At 44.6% G+C, this 13,241-nt stretch overlaps 1 protein-coding gene across 7 annotated transcripts in view; it reads left to right on the top strand.

The window, feature by feature from the left end:
- The window catches only part of ADGRL1 (adhesion G protein-coupled receptor L1), a 121,092-nt gene that overhangs the window by 51,703 nt on the left and 56,148 nt on the right, over positions 1–13,241 (top strand). For all 7 annotated transcript variants that reach the window (XM_053376323.1, XM_053376331.1, XM_053376330.1 and 4 more), the window contains exon 2: positions 10,663–10,808. In XM_053376323.1, coding sequence (XP_053232298.1) covers positions 10,739–10,808 — 70 coding nt within the window. In that variant the 5' untranslated portion in view covers positions 10,663–10,738. The remainder of the gene's footprint in view (positions 1–10,662; positions 10,809–13,241) is intronic.

Below are 13,241 nucleotides of genomic sequence, written 5' to 3'. Positions count from 1 at the left end.
CTGATTCTGTCTTCTGCTGCGGCATAAGCTGCTGCTCCCAGTTTGATGTCATTTGCAAATTTGATGTGCAAATCCTGCCCATCTAAGAAGTTGGGGCTGAGTACATGCCTGCTCCACAGTTTTATCCTCATAGCTAAGTGGAGATGCAAACTTAGGCTTCCTTGGTCCTCATCCCAGCGTTCTACCCACTGCAGTCATTATGTGAGCTTAGTGCAGAATGAGGTTGCCTGAGAATCATGGACACCTGCTGGGTTCAGGTTGTGACATGTGTCCTGACTCTCTACCTCACAGCTGAAATTATTTCATATATCCTTTAGGCTGAACATTCTCCAGCTGCTCCCATGGCCTGGGAGCTTTTTTGTTACTCCTGAAAAGCAAAGAACAAATTTGTGCTGACCATCAATGTTATCCTTTATTGCAATGTTCTGCTATTTGGAAATACAGCTTTGTCTTAATTCTAATTTTGTTGTCAATCACCCTATTCTTGTGCTGAAGCGTGTATCTCCCTTTGCTTGGGGGGGGGAAGATTCCCCCTCCCGACCCCACAATTATCTTGCCACCTACACTATGGATAAAGCACTGCTGCTGCCGAAACAATAGCACTTGGGTTGGTGCTGGCCAACCCAGTGATGTGCTGGGCAGGAGGCAAGAGTCAGGTAGAGGCTTCCACTGGGAGAGGAGCCAGTGCTCTTTCTGGCAAGAGATGATGCAAGATGGCCCTGGAGTCAGGGGGAGGCCAAAGTCACAGTGTGCAGGACTGCGGACTGGCTAAGAGCATCCAGGCTGGTCATGGGCACTGACAGCAGCTGGTGCAGAGCACTGCTACCTAGTTGGCAGCTATTTACATTTTTAAAATAGTTTTAAATAATGAATGAATGAATGGGTAAGTAAAGCATGCGGAGTGCTGCCCCACCCCTGCAGCCTTGCATCTCGCACGTGATGGTGGGTCCTTGCAAGTCGCAGTGGCCTCTTACCTCCCAGCACACCTCTGCACCAGCTGCTGTTGGCAGCAGTAAGTATAAAATGTGGGGGTTTCAATCATCTTGAAAGGCCCCTGGTGTCATTTTGGAAAGTGGCCTCAGATGCTGAACGGCGAGGTGAATTGAATGAATTGCAAGCTGAGGAAATAGCCATGTATTGCAGCAAGAATACATCCTCCGTACTGTACCAGTTTCTCCTGTTTCTCTTCTGCAGCTGGAAAGGGAATGCAGAAACCCTGAGTTCTGTGCCAGCTGTCTGTCCGTGAGGGCTCTGCATTTCCTCCTAATAAAAACTGTGATTCTCCTTATGCAAAGCACAGGACACACTGAGGGGGAAGCAGCTTAATGCCAGGAGTTGCCAGGGCACCTTTGTATTTGGAAGAGGAATCCAGACTTCTGAATGCCAATAAATCCACTGGAGCTGGCCTCAGCGTTCCAGAGGACTGTCTCCCCCCCCCCTCTTTTTTTCTTTTTGCAGCTCTTTGCTTGGGCCATTGTGAGTTGCTGTTGTTCTAAAGTAACTATAAAGGGGAGGTGGGACTTGACAGAATGGAGAAAATATTGTCCCCCTGTCAAATGACTTTAAGGGTGCTTAATAATTAGTTTGTTGTATCTTTCCCCATTTTCCCCAAATTAGAAACATAATGCAGCCATTTGAAGAATCAAATATGACAGCTGAGTTAACATGCTGCTTCTAAGCATAGTCCTAAAACAATGCTAGCCATAGAACCACAATGTATCAGTGCTTTTATGGTAGCAGGTTGTTATTTAAAACATGAATATCCCCTACTGCCAGGTTTTGCTTTCAAAATGGAGCCATTCTGTGCACAAAATAGTTTCCAGCTTGAATAAATAGGTTGAAAGTAGGACTTTGATCAGTTTATTCCACAACCAATGTGCAGTGGTAGCTCATTTGATACACAGAACGCAACTATCTTCCTACTGGGAAGCACCTTTCTTTCAAGGATAATACATTTTATTGGAGCTCCATTTGCAGGGAAACCAAAATGCTTGTTTACAAAACTATTGTACTACCAACCTTACTGTATGCTTGTGGAACATGGACCACTTATAAATGCCATCTCCAACTCCTCAAAAGATTCCATCAATGGTGTCTCTGAAATGTTTTTATATATCACTTGGGAAGACAGGCGAACAAATATCAATGTACTAGAAGAAGCAAAGATCACTAGCGTTGAAGCAATGATTCTTCGACATCAACTTCATTGGACTGGTCATGTTTTTCAGATGCCTGATTATCATCTTCCAAAGCAACTACTCTATTCCAAACTTAATGCTGGTGGTCCACAAAAGAGGTTTAAAGACTCCCTCAAGGCAAATCTTTAAAACTGTAGTATAAACACCAACAATGGGGAAACTGACCTGCGAGCGCTCCAATTGGAGAACAGCCTTTACCAAAGCTGACATGGACTTTGAAGAAGCACAAGCTCAGGATGAAAGGGAGAGACAAGCTAAGAGGAAGGCAAACCCTTACCATGATCAACTCCCGCCTGGAAACCTATGTCCCCACCGTGGAAGGACGTGTGGATCCAGAATTGTCCCCCACAGTCACTTACGGACTCACTGTTATGATCATGTTCAAGGAAGACAATCTTATTAGTCTATGAGTGATCGCCAAAAAAGAAAGATTTTCTTGCAGCTCCAAAGTTGCTGGGGAAATGCAATTCTTTACTTGGGTTGTGGGTCACTGCTGCAGTTTGGAGCAATGAAATACGATTGTACCTATGGCTAGCGCATGTGATATTTATCTCCTGCTTTTCCTCCATGATGGAATACATCAAGGCAGTGTGCACAGGCACCAAAGTACTGAACAGTTTCAAAAGCTGCTTAGCTTCAGCAAGGTAACTGTATCACAAGCCTTGGGATCTACTCCCGATAAGCAGCACAACTCAGCTCCCCCACATTGACTGCACCACATTGTCACTCTAGCATGGCCTGCATAGGAGATTTTTCATTAAAATGGAAATTGATTGGCCTCAAGGCAAACTGTGGAGAAGCCACCCAGCATTATCACCACCTTTTATTTAGACACGTGGGCAATTGACCTAACAGGTGATCAGCAGTAGGCTCATCACTAGATTGAGGAGGCACCAAGTCACATAGAATGATAGTGCTGGAAGAAGCTGGGGAGGACATCCAACCCAACCCATTGCTCAGCACAGGACCTGCAGTGCAAGGAGCTGCTACAGTATCCATGACAGGTGGCTGTCCAGCCTCTGCTTAAATACCCCTACTGAAGTTAGGTTGGATAAGGGATGTAAAAAGAGAGGATGCTAATCCTGTGTGGAAATAGGTATTGGGCCAGACAGGTGCTCCAAACATGGTAGCTGAGGTTAAGCTGCCAACCAAGCTGGAGAGAGAGGCGAACTGAATTCCTGTTCTGGGACCCTTTGCTGCCTACAGAGCTGCCTAAGAACTTGAGACTTGAAAGCAAAGAGGTCTCCTCACATGCTGCTGTCTTTTCAGTCATGCTTAGGAACATAAGCCCCTGCCTTTTAAAATATTTGCCCATCTAGGCCAGTGTTGTCTGCTTTGAACGGCAGCAGTTCTCAGGGGTCCCGGTCAAAGGCCTTTTTGATCATCTGCTACCTAGTCCTCTTTACTTTGTTCTTTGCCTGGGATTGGGACCTTCTATGTGCAAAGCATGTGCTCTGTCACTGAGCTACGCTTCCCCCCTCTCCTCCCAGGGACTTCCTTGCAAGGGCTGTATCATGGAAAGCAAATGGCTTGAGTCTGCTGTCTGCAAGATGGGGAGAGAGAAGGCTTCCCTAATGGTCATGCAGCAATAAACAGGCATCGCATCCGTGGGTCCATCTTCCTACCGAGCCTTTTTCTGCTTTCGCCATCCAGTCCCTACTCATCTTCCAAAGCTGAGAATTAAAGGCCCATTGTTTTTGTTCCAACTCTAGTGTTCAGTCACTGGATCACACTGCGCCAGCTACAGACACGCTACAAATGCCCTTTTGCTTCCCTTGTGTAATAATCTCTTCCAGGCCTACATCTGGCTGCTGTCTCACCCTGGTGTACATTACAGAGATATGTACATCGCCGCCCTCTTGGGGGTAATGCAATAATTTGGCAGTTTTAGATGTAATTAGGCAGTTTCTTAAGAAGCGGCGTCTTTTCCCAAGAGAGAAAGAGTGAGAGAGCAGCCTTGTGGAGAGATGATAAATCCATAATTAGGGAGGGTTTTTGAAGTGTCTTTAATGCACACAGCCCTGCCTGGGGAAGCGTACTCCTGGCCCTGCTTCACAAAGCCCAGAGCAAACAAGGTGAAGTGCTGCAGGACAAAGACATGGGACCCTGCTGAGGCTGGAGTTGGACAGCATTCTCTCAATAGTGGGAAGGGGCAGCATGGGGGCAGTTTTCAGCCTGCTTGTTAAATCTCTAGCTTAAGCTGGGATTCTTTGGGTCAGTTTGCATGGTGAAGCAGGAAATTAACATGAAAGGCTCTGCAGGGGATAATCTCTCCCATCAGTTTGTGCTGACACAATTGCTGGGGAGTATTGTGTTGCAAGAAGCAAGGGAATGATGATGTGAGGTAGGGAAAAGGGGGACCAGGCCTGAGAGAGGCACGAACCAGATGCAGCTGCAGGTATTTTCCTTATTGATTGTATATTCAAATGGGAGCGAACAAAAAAGTTTATAAAGTGCTCTGCACTTTAATAAAAGTGCTGCACAAATTGTGGCCATCATGATGATCAATAATACTTCTTTCCAGAGTAGTAAATTGGGTAAGTGCTAACTCCACGTGGTACATGGTCATAAGAATGCTAACATTCTTGAATAACATTATTGAATACTGATGACAATCAAGAGTCACTGGTTGGTTGTGGACACGCTCCCTTACAGGAATAAATACCACTAAGCATGGTTACATGGTTACATGGTGCTCTTCTGTCAACACTGATAGTATGTGAACCAATTTGGTCACAGAAACACTGTTGTACGCCATGCAGCTAACCTTTTTTTCGCCTGAGGGCCACATTCATCCTTGACCGGACCTCCTGGAGGCTGCGCACCAATGGTTGATGTGGCCCCCTACACCTCATATGTAGTTCAGTTTGTATCTTCTCTGCCTACCAGAGTTCTGTGTCTGCTTTAATTGTCTCCCCCCTTTTTTTTTTGCCACTGCCAAAATTTGTGCAGAAGTTAGCCAACTCTGCCATACAGGTTATAACTATTGTGCCTACAATCCTGATAAGAAGGTAGCCCCACCCATGCTGTATTACCAGTCTTACAGAGTAAAAATATATATGAGTATATGAGGCCTCAGTCAAGAGACTGCTATGCTTTGGGAAACAGGGAGAGTGGTGGGCATTCTCATCCATTGCATAATTTTAAAAAGATGTCGTCTCCTGTGGGCAAGGTTTAGTAGAATACATTGTGCTGCAAAAGTTTAGCTTGAGCTTCTGTATTGTATATTTTGCACAATTTTTGTTGTTGTTGTTAATGAATGCTTGTTTTTGTATGGTCCTGCCTCCTTGAGCCTCAGTTGTGCCCCTTCATAGCAGGCTTTCTCAGGCTGGAGACCCATTTGCAGTTTTATTAGTCCAAGATGTTATTAGTCACTGCAATGGAGTATGGAAGGTGCCACTGAAGTGGGGATTATTTCTGCATCAGCCGTTGTTCTGCCTGCATCCCATATTAAATTTGGGCAGTGTAGGGAACGGGGAGAGAATGGCTCTTGTTCAGGACACGGTGTTCCCTGGCTGTGATATATATGGTCCTATTTCACCCCATCTCTTGTCCTGCTCTGAGCTAAGCCATACTCTTTTATTCTATGAGGAAATTTACAACTGCTTGCTCATGTTGTGCCCTCAGCTTCCATGGGGAATCACTGTCTTGTTGCCAGAGACCCAGGCAAGGAAGCCAAGAGTGGGACAGCTGTATGTCTCTTCCCTCTGTGCAGTAGCTGTCAGCATCCCCTTCCAAGTTGGGGAAACTTGCAGGAGTCAAAATGCTCAGGAGGAAACACTCCTCCTGCTGTGATTGCAAGCACCCATCTGCAGCACTAGGGAGAATTCAACAGCAGGGGGCATGGGAGGCAGGGACCACTGGAAACAGCACTTTTATTTTATGTTTTCTTGTTCTCTTGCATTTCATTAAAAATACAGAGTACTTTATTGTGGCTCCCTCTTGAAAAGTGACATGCTTTTTCATATCACATGTGCAGAACTCAAAACACAGACTGTGTGTGCAAACAACTTGGGATGGGCCGGGTCTGGTGTATAGACCCCAGGAGTCCTGACAGCTCCTATCCCCACTTCTCTAAAATCTGGTTCCCAAGCCTTTTCCCTGACACTCCCACAAGATGTCATTCCTCTTTCAGGTCAAGCTGTGCAAACCAAAAATTCCTGTACAAGACAGTGGATATTTTTCTTAGCTTGGCAATACAGTGTACACATTCCCATTATATGAGTGGACATTTCCTTGTCCTTAACCTACAAATGAAATTGGCATTGTGGGTCAGAGCACAGGGGGTGGGCCAGAAGATGGAGAAGCTATTGTGTTTAATTCAGCAAAGGCCCCATTGTAGCTCAGCTGGGGGGCGAGTAGCAGCTGTCAGAGCATCTGTCTGCCAGCAGGGGCCTGTTATCAGGTTTGGCTATGGGGATTATGGCTGGGGAGTGGGTTGTTGTTTCTTCTGTGTCAAAAATACTTAATCCCATGTTTACACCCTTCTTTTGGTGAATAGAGACTACAGGACAGCCCAATAATGGAGCAAAACATCTCTCTATATGCCATTCCCCCCAGAGCTGGAACACGCCTGGTTCCTGCCCTCTGTTATCACCACACATTGAATTTCAGATCCCAGGGGTATGGGGCAGGAGAAATATATGAGCCTTGGGTAGGCACTGATCAAGTGTCACTTTAATATTTCCCTTTGACTGAAACAGCACCAGAAAGGCCTTCTGGCTGTGGGCACACTGGATTTCAGGCCCGTTTCCATGGCAACGTAGGTAGCCTAGTGGCCAGAGCAATATCCACCTCACATGAGATTTAGACTCACAGCCTTTGATGAAAGAGGACCACTGTTCAGTATTCATGCAAGAAAGTGTGAGCTGGGACTTCTGATTTCTGTCCCCAATTTATTAGCGTGGAGGGTGATGAACATTTCTTCCTTTATTTCAGTATGACCTCAGTACTTCCAAGGATAATGCATGCTAGGCTCACTCTATACTCAGTGCTCTCCAGTGCTGACTTATCCCACTGGGTTATGTGCTAGTTATGAGGGGAAAGATAACCGTGCATAGTAAGTTTAAAGCCTTTGCTGCCATTGCCTGTTACTGAATTCTGTATTGAGATTGGGCCTGCAGAACATAAGGCCGCAAGGCCAGAATGTGGCCCTGGGGGAGATTCCAAAAGCCTGTTTGAGGCCTATGGAAGCAACCATGGCCTATGCAGGCCCACCACTGGTGGTGATGGGAGAATGCACAGATCATATTTTGGGTTGCTGTTCTCCTTCCTGGATTCAGAGCCACATGTTGGAATTGGTACCACTTTTCCCATCATGTTGCAGTCATGCATGGCTCAGCCTGCCTGCGTCTGATGTTCCCTCAATGTGTGAATTGCTAGCAGTATATATTGTTACAACAAAACTCAACAAGGAGTAGAAAAGTAGGGGAAGTTGACAGAAACACAACAACAGATGCTCAATGAAAAAAGGAGTTACAGATATGGTGCAGAATGTGTACTTTGGGGTGCAGGGAGAAAAAAGGGGGATTTCAACCTTCCAAAAATTATCTGGAGTCACAAGTTGAGGTAGCAACCATGGAATATACCAAATTATTCAGGATGGTAGGATCCCAGACAGACTGAGGGGGTGGAGAATCCAAAAGGATGTCTCTAAACTGGGTGGATGGACATTGGCATGTAACACTGAATATAAGTTAATGAAAAGTTATGCACAATGGGATTAAAAAAAATCCTAGTCCTTTACAACACATGAACTAACCATGACTTTGCAGGAAAGAGAAACATAAACTTAAGCTGCACCAATTGTGAAAAATGCAAATTCCATATTGGAAATTACAAGGAAAAGAGATTGAAAATAAAATAGCAAGTATCATAATGTCTAAATCTGTGGTACTGTCAAACTTGAAATACTGTGCTTACTTCTGGTCATTCGTCTCAAACAAAGATAATGGAACTGAAAATGAAAAGCCAAATGACCAAGGGATCAGAACCTCTTTCCTATGATAGCTCAAGTGTCTGGGGTTGTTTGGTTTTTTTCTGTTTAGAAAAAAGAAAAAAGATGACGAAGGGGGACCTTATAGAAGTTTAGAAAATTATGGTGTGGCAAAAGTAATAGGTTTCCACATCATAGTTGAATTTGGGAGTCACCCAATGAAATTGATTGGCGGGAGATTCAGAACAGATAAAAGGAAGTGTTTGCTCAATTAACCTGTGAGGTTCACGGCCGCAAGTTGTAATGGATGCCATTATCTTAGATAGCTTTAAAAAGAATTTAGACATAGTTCATGGAGGATGATAGAAGCCCCCCCCCAAAAAAAGAGTGATTTAAAAATGGGTACTGTGATTTCTGAGTTTGGACTCATCACACCAAAAATCAGGCGAACTCATGCCCAAGTCACATTTTGGTCCACCATCTTGATTCAAAATGGTACCCTGCGTCCAAACTATGATAAAGACAGCTGCTCTCATCTTGGGAACCCTCATGCCAAGTTTGGCGATTATATCTCAAGAGGTGTCCAAACAAATAAGATAACAAACAAACAAACAAACAAACAAGCAGGTAGACAAACCATTTCATAAAATCTAGAACAGATGAACAACAGTTATAATGTAAGTCTCTTTGGGTCACCTTTGTGAGGAAAGTGACTAATAAATAGCAATAGAAGAAAGAATGAAGCTTCTGCACACAGAAGTGTATCTCCATATTCCATGGAGGGGGAGGGGGGAACGCTTCCTGGAAGCACTGTTGTTTTGTCCAGGGAGGCAAATTTTCAGAAGGAGTGCAGAGAGAGGGTTGAGGAACAAGAGGACTGAGCATAGCTTTGAGAGGGAGCGGCAGAGAGACAGACAGGCAGACAGAGACAAAGTCATGTTAGAGAAAAAAGAAAGCACTGTTGGGCACAAAAAGAAGGGCTGCAGTGTTCCAAGAGAAAACAAGTTGACAGAGAATAGGCTTGGAAAACACTGTGTTAAAATAAGTAACAAAAATGCCTTTTTATGGTTAACGAGGCAGTGTTATTTTCCTGAACTAATAAGAATGTAAGTGTAGCTGTCAGGGTGATTTGAATTGTGCCCCCCGCTTTAAACACTGCCCTGATGGGCCTAGTGGTCATTAACCTCCTCCTGCCCTGGCTCCAATGATCACTCATTGGGTCCAGTGTTTTAGGCCCGGGTGGGGAACCTCAGGCCCTCTCTAGCCAGTCCTCTGAACTCTCCTGAAGCCATACCTCCTTCCCAAGGCATACCCCCTCTAGATAGGCCACCCCTCTTGTGTTGCAATCATAAACTTCCATTGGTTCTTTACTGTTCCTGTGCAGCTCTTTGCATGTCCGCGCCAAGTATTTGTGCTTCCCCTTCTTGGACTGAAAGGGTTGTACTGTATGTAGGCTTGTGTAACTTTGCAGCAAGGCTGGCTTTAATACAAAGTTTTTGAAGCCATTACTTTGGAAAATTCCAGAAAGGGCATCATATTTCTGTCTCCATCTCTCTGTTGTCTTGGTTTAAATGAGCCCCAGTTCATAGTGGACGTCATTGTTGCTCGTGTGGGAAAGTGTACATGGCTTTGCAGACATTGCAAGCATAGAGAGGCGGGGTAAGTGGGGCTCTGAGAAAAGTAGGGTAGGATTAGAGTGGAGGATGCCTTCACATCTATATGGTTGGGAGCCATTTCAGCAAGGGCACTGAGAAAGATGCACCACCAAAGTGGTTGTACTTTTCATGCATGATGAAACAGCTGCTACTATGCTGCAGTCGGTGTGTGTGTGTGTGTGTGTGTGTGTGTGTTTACCAGCTCCTAAAATTAGTGGGGGTAAGGGGAGTACCTGAACAGAGCCTGGGTATGGAGGACTCTGGGTTTTAAGGTACAGCGCAGAACAGGAATAGGGACACAGCTTTGGGCAGGTCTGTTTTGCAGCTCCTGTTGCATGCCAAAAATGAATCTATTTACCCTGGCCTTTGACAGTTAAAAGTATTTTGTTTTGTGGGACCCACCTCTTTTGGTTTTGGCTGGAACAGTTTTACTTAGTTGCAATTCTTTTCAAAGAAAAAAAACTTTTGTTTTTATAACTGTATATTCTGTTGTCTCCTGTTCTGGTGCCTTACAGTGAAGGGCAGATAATAACTGATATATAAATAATTTCCTTCCTTTAAAATTTAAATGATGTATACTTTTCGAGGGAAGTGGCAACTTCATCACCTTATGCCCCTTTCTGTTAGAACCCCCTCTTCTAGAGAAAAGGCTTCCATGATTGTATGGGCATAGGTAGATGTGTTGAGCTGTAGGGGCTTCCTAGGAAATACACTGAGTGGTGGTGGGCTGATTGGGACAACAACGTATGGGTCCTAGAGCAGGGAAGACAATGCAGAAGAGTTGTGACTTTTACTTGGGGCAAAGTAAGGGCAGAGGGTAATCACTGCTTCTGCTGCTAACCAGACTCAAGACTCCTCTTCTTTCTTCCACCAGGCCTGCTGTTGTGTCCTCCACTCTGGGATGACCAGAGTGGCTCCAGGTTGCTGACAGCTCCAGCATCGAGTGCAGCATGGCCCGGCTCATCCATGCCCTCTGGAGTCTCTGCATCACCACTGTCCTTGTCACCTCAGCCACCCAAGGTAAGGGGAGTTCAAGAGAGGCAGCCCTTGGAAGGCAAGACTTCTTCCTGAGTGAGTCCAGGCCTTGTGATTAATTGAGTCATAAGCTTTTGTCTTGCTGCCACAGCAAGGCCAGGAGAAAACAAAATGAAACTCTCAACTGATACAAAATAGAAGTGAGCAATCCTGCAGTTCCCAGAATAAAACTTTTATTTTATTTTTTTCCAGAATAAGCAGTAAGATAATTTTTAGAACAGTATTTAACTGCTTCTGTTGAGCATGTCAAAATATTTTCTAATTAAGTACTGGAAACAGAAGTACTTTATTTAGAAATGTACGGTGCTTTGCAATTACAATTCCTGGCCTTGTCATAGATATATATTGGTGCGTAACCAAAAAGTGCTTCATGTTAAACCTTCCCAATAAGAAGAGGACAATGCCCCTGAAAGTGCAGAAGGAACCCTGGAATTATGACTGGCTATATTTTGGTGTGCTTGTGAATCTTGATTGGATTGTTCCTGAAGTTTTGGAGTAGGACATGATATGAACAAGTTAAAATTAGGAACCATGTAAAACAGAGGGTCGAGTGTGGCCCTCCAGCAATCTCTATGCCCCTCAAGTCTCTCCTCAAGCCTCAGCCCTTCCTTAAGCCGCACCTGCACTACATCCTCCTTGAGGGCCTTTTCCTGGTTGGAATGCATCCTTGAAAGGTGAAATTGGCTCTTCCTTGTCTGGATGGAGAGCAATGTGGGATGTATAGAAGTCTCAGACTTTTATGTGGCTGGAATATGTACATAGTACATAGGTATATGTACTGTACATAGGTAAAGAGACACGTCCTTTGCTCCGCCCACTTTTTGCCTCTGTCCCAGCCCACCAGTGGGCATGTTTCTCCCCAGAAGGTTGCCTATAAAGGAAGGCAGCCCTCAGGCTGAAAAAGGTTCACCACCTGACACACATAATCTGAAGCTGCTAAAGCTTTTGTCGGAGAGCTTTCACTGTAGTGTGGCATTGCAAAAGGAGGGGGGGAGAGAAATTTCATATGCATATTAAATGCAGATTTCAAAATATCTGTCATAATTTATGAAATACAATGCATCTCACTAAAGGTGACCCACCTGTCTGCTCTGTCTTACGTTCAGCTGCTAAATGTTGATAAGCAGCATCTCAGCAAATCGTGCCTCTCCCTTTTCCCTAGTCAAGGGTCAGAGTATCTTGGAACATCACCTGAATTGCCTTTTAGGGAACATTTTATTTCTGATCCTCAGGCGGATCAAACATAATCCACACTACTTAGCCGTCTGCCACCAGGGGGTCAAATATATGGGCCTCCAAAACACAAACTGAGGCAAGTCTAAATATAAGTGGAAGTGGGGTTATTGATCGGTTTTGCTCTTGTTTTATTATGTATTTTGTGTTTATATTTTGTATTTTTATCTTGTGAACCACCCTGTGATCTTCAGATGAAGGGCTGTATACAAATTTATTTATTTTTTTAAATTAAGTATTTGCCATAAGCTACTGTCTGTCCTGTGGGGAGGTTGCATGCTTTGCCCTCCCTGCACTTTGGTTTTTTTTTTGTTTTGTTTTGTTTTGTTGCATTTACCCATGAGCAATTACTTGTGCATCCTGATCCTGAATGCATCTTACTAGTGCAGCCATCTTGACTTGTAAGTGGTACATAAAGTAATAAATAATAATAAAATTCATCATCACCCTATACATGCTGCTTGCTCAAAAGCAAGTGCCACCAATTTCAATGTGACTTGCTGTCCAGCTGTGTCACAAGTACAAAGCAAGAACACTTGGGGTCGCAAAGCAAGTCAATTCCCCAGACCAAATAAATCCGTAGTTTCCACTCCCACCCCAATTTTCTTCATTTCCTTCAACAATATCCCACATAACTCCTACCTTCAAAAGCCTCCCCCAGTTACTTAGTAATATACTTACATTTTCAAGCAATCTTACCCCCAATCAGAAACATAGTGAGCCACTTCTTCCTTTCATTTCCTTTCCCTTGCCTTGTGCAGTGCATAGCTTGGCTTACTTGCTTGAATTGTCATGAGCTATTTGTTCTGCAAGCACATGGTTCGTGACAGGAGTGGGGAGCCTTTGCGGGGCAGCTTTGACAGGGGCAACCCACCTGTCAATCACATTACATAATTATAACATCATATAAAGGCCACCTGTCAAAACCCGAAGATTGAGAAGCTCTGCACAAGGGGTGTTGCCAGCAATATGCCTTGCAAGCCTCCTTGTGCTTCTCCTTTCTACCTCAGATGTTGGAGGTGGAAAGAAGTTGCTGCACAGAGCAGTGTTAGGAGGGATATGACCTCCAGCAAAGGAACTATCAGGAAGCTTCTTTAAGCTCCTAGTTGTTCCTTTGCAGGATCATGTTTTGCCTGCAGGCTGGAGGTTCCCCACCCCTGGTCTGTGGGGTTCACTAGCTATAGC

This window comes from Podarcis raffonei, chromosome 2 (assembly GCF_027172205.1).
Source record: "Podarcis raffonei isolate rPodRaf1 chromosome 2, rPodRaf1.pri, whole genome shotgun sequence".
Taxonomy (NCBI): Eukaryota; Metazoa; Chordata; class Lepidosauria; order Squamata; family Lacertidae; genus Podarcis; species Podarcis raffonei.
This window is presented reverse-complemented; position numbering and strand designations above follow the sequence as displayed.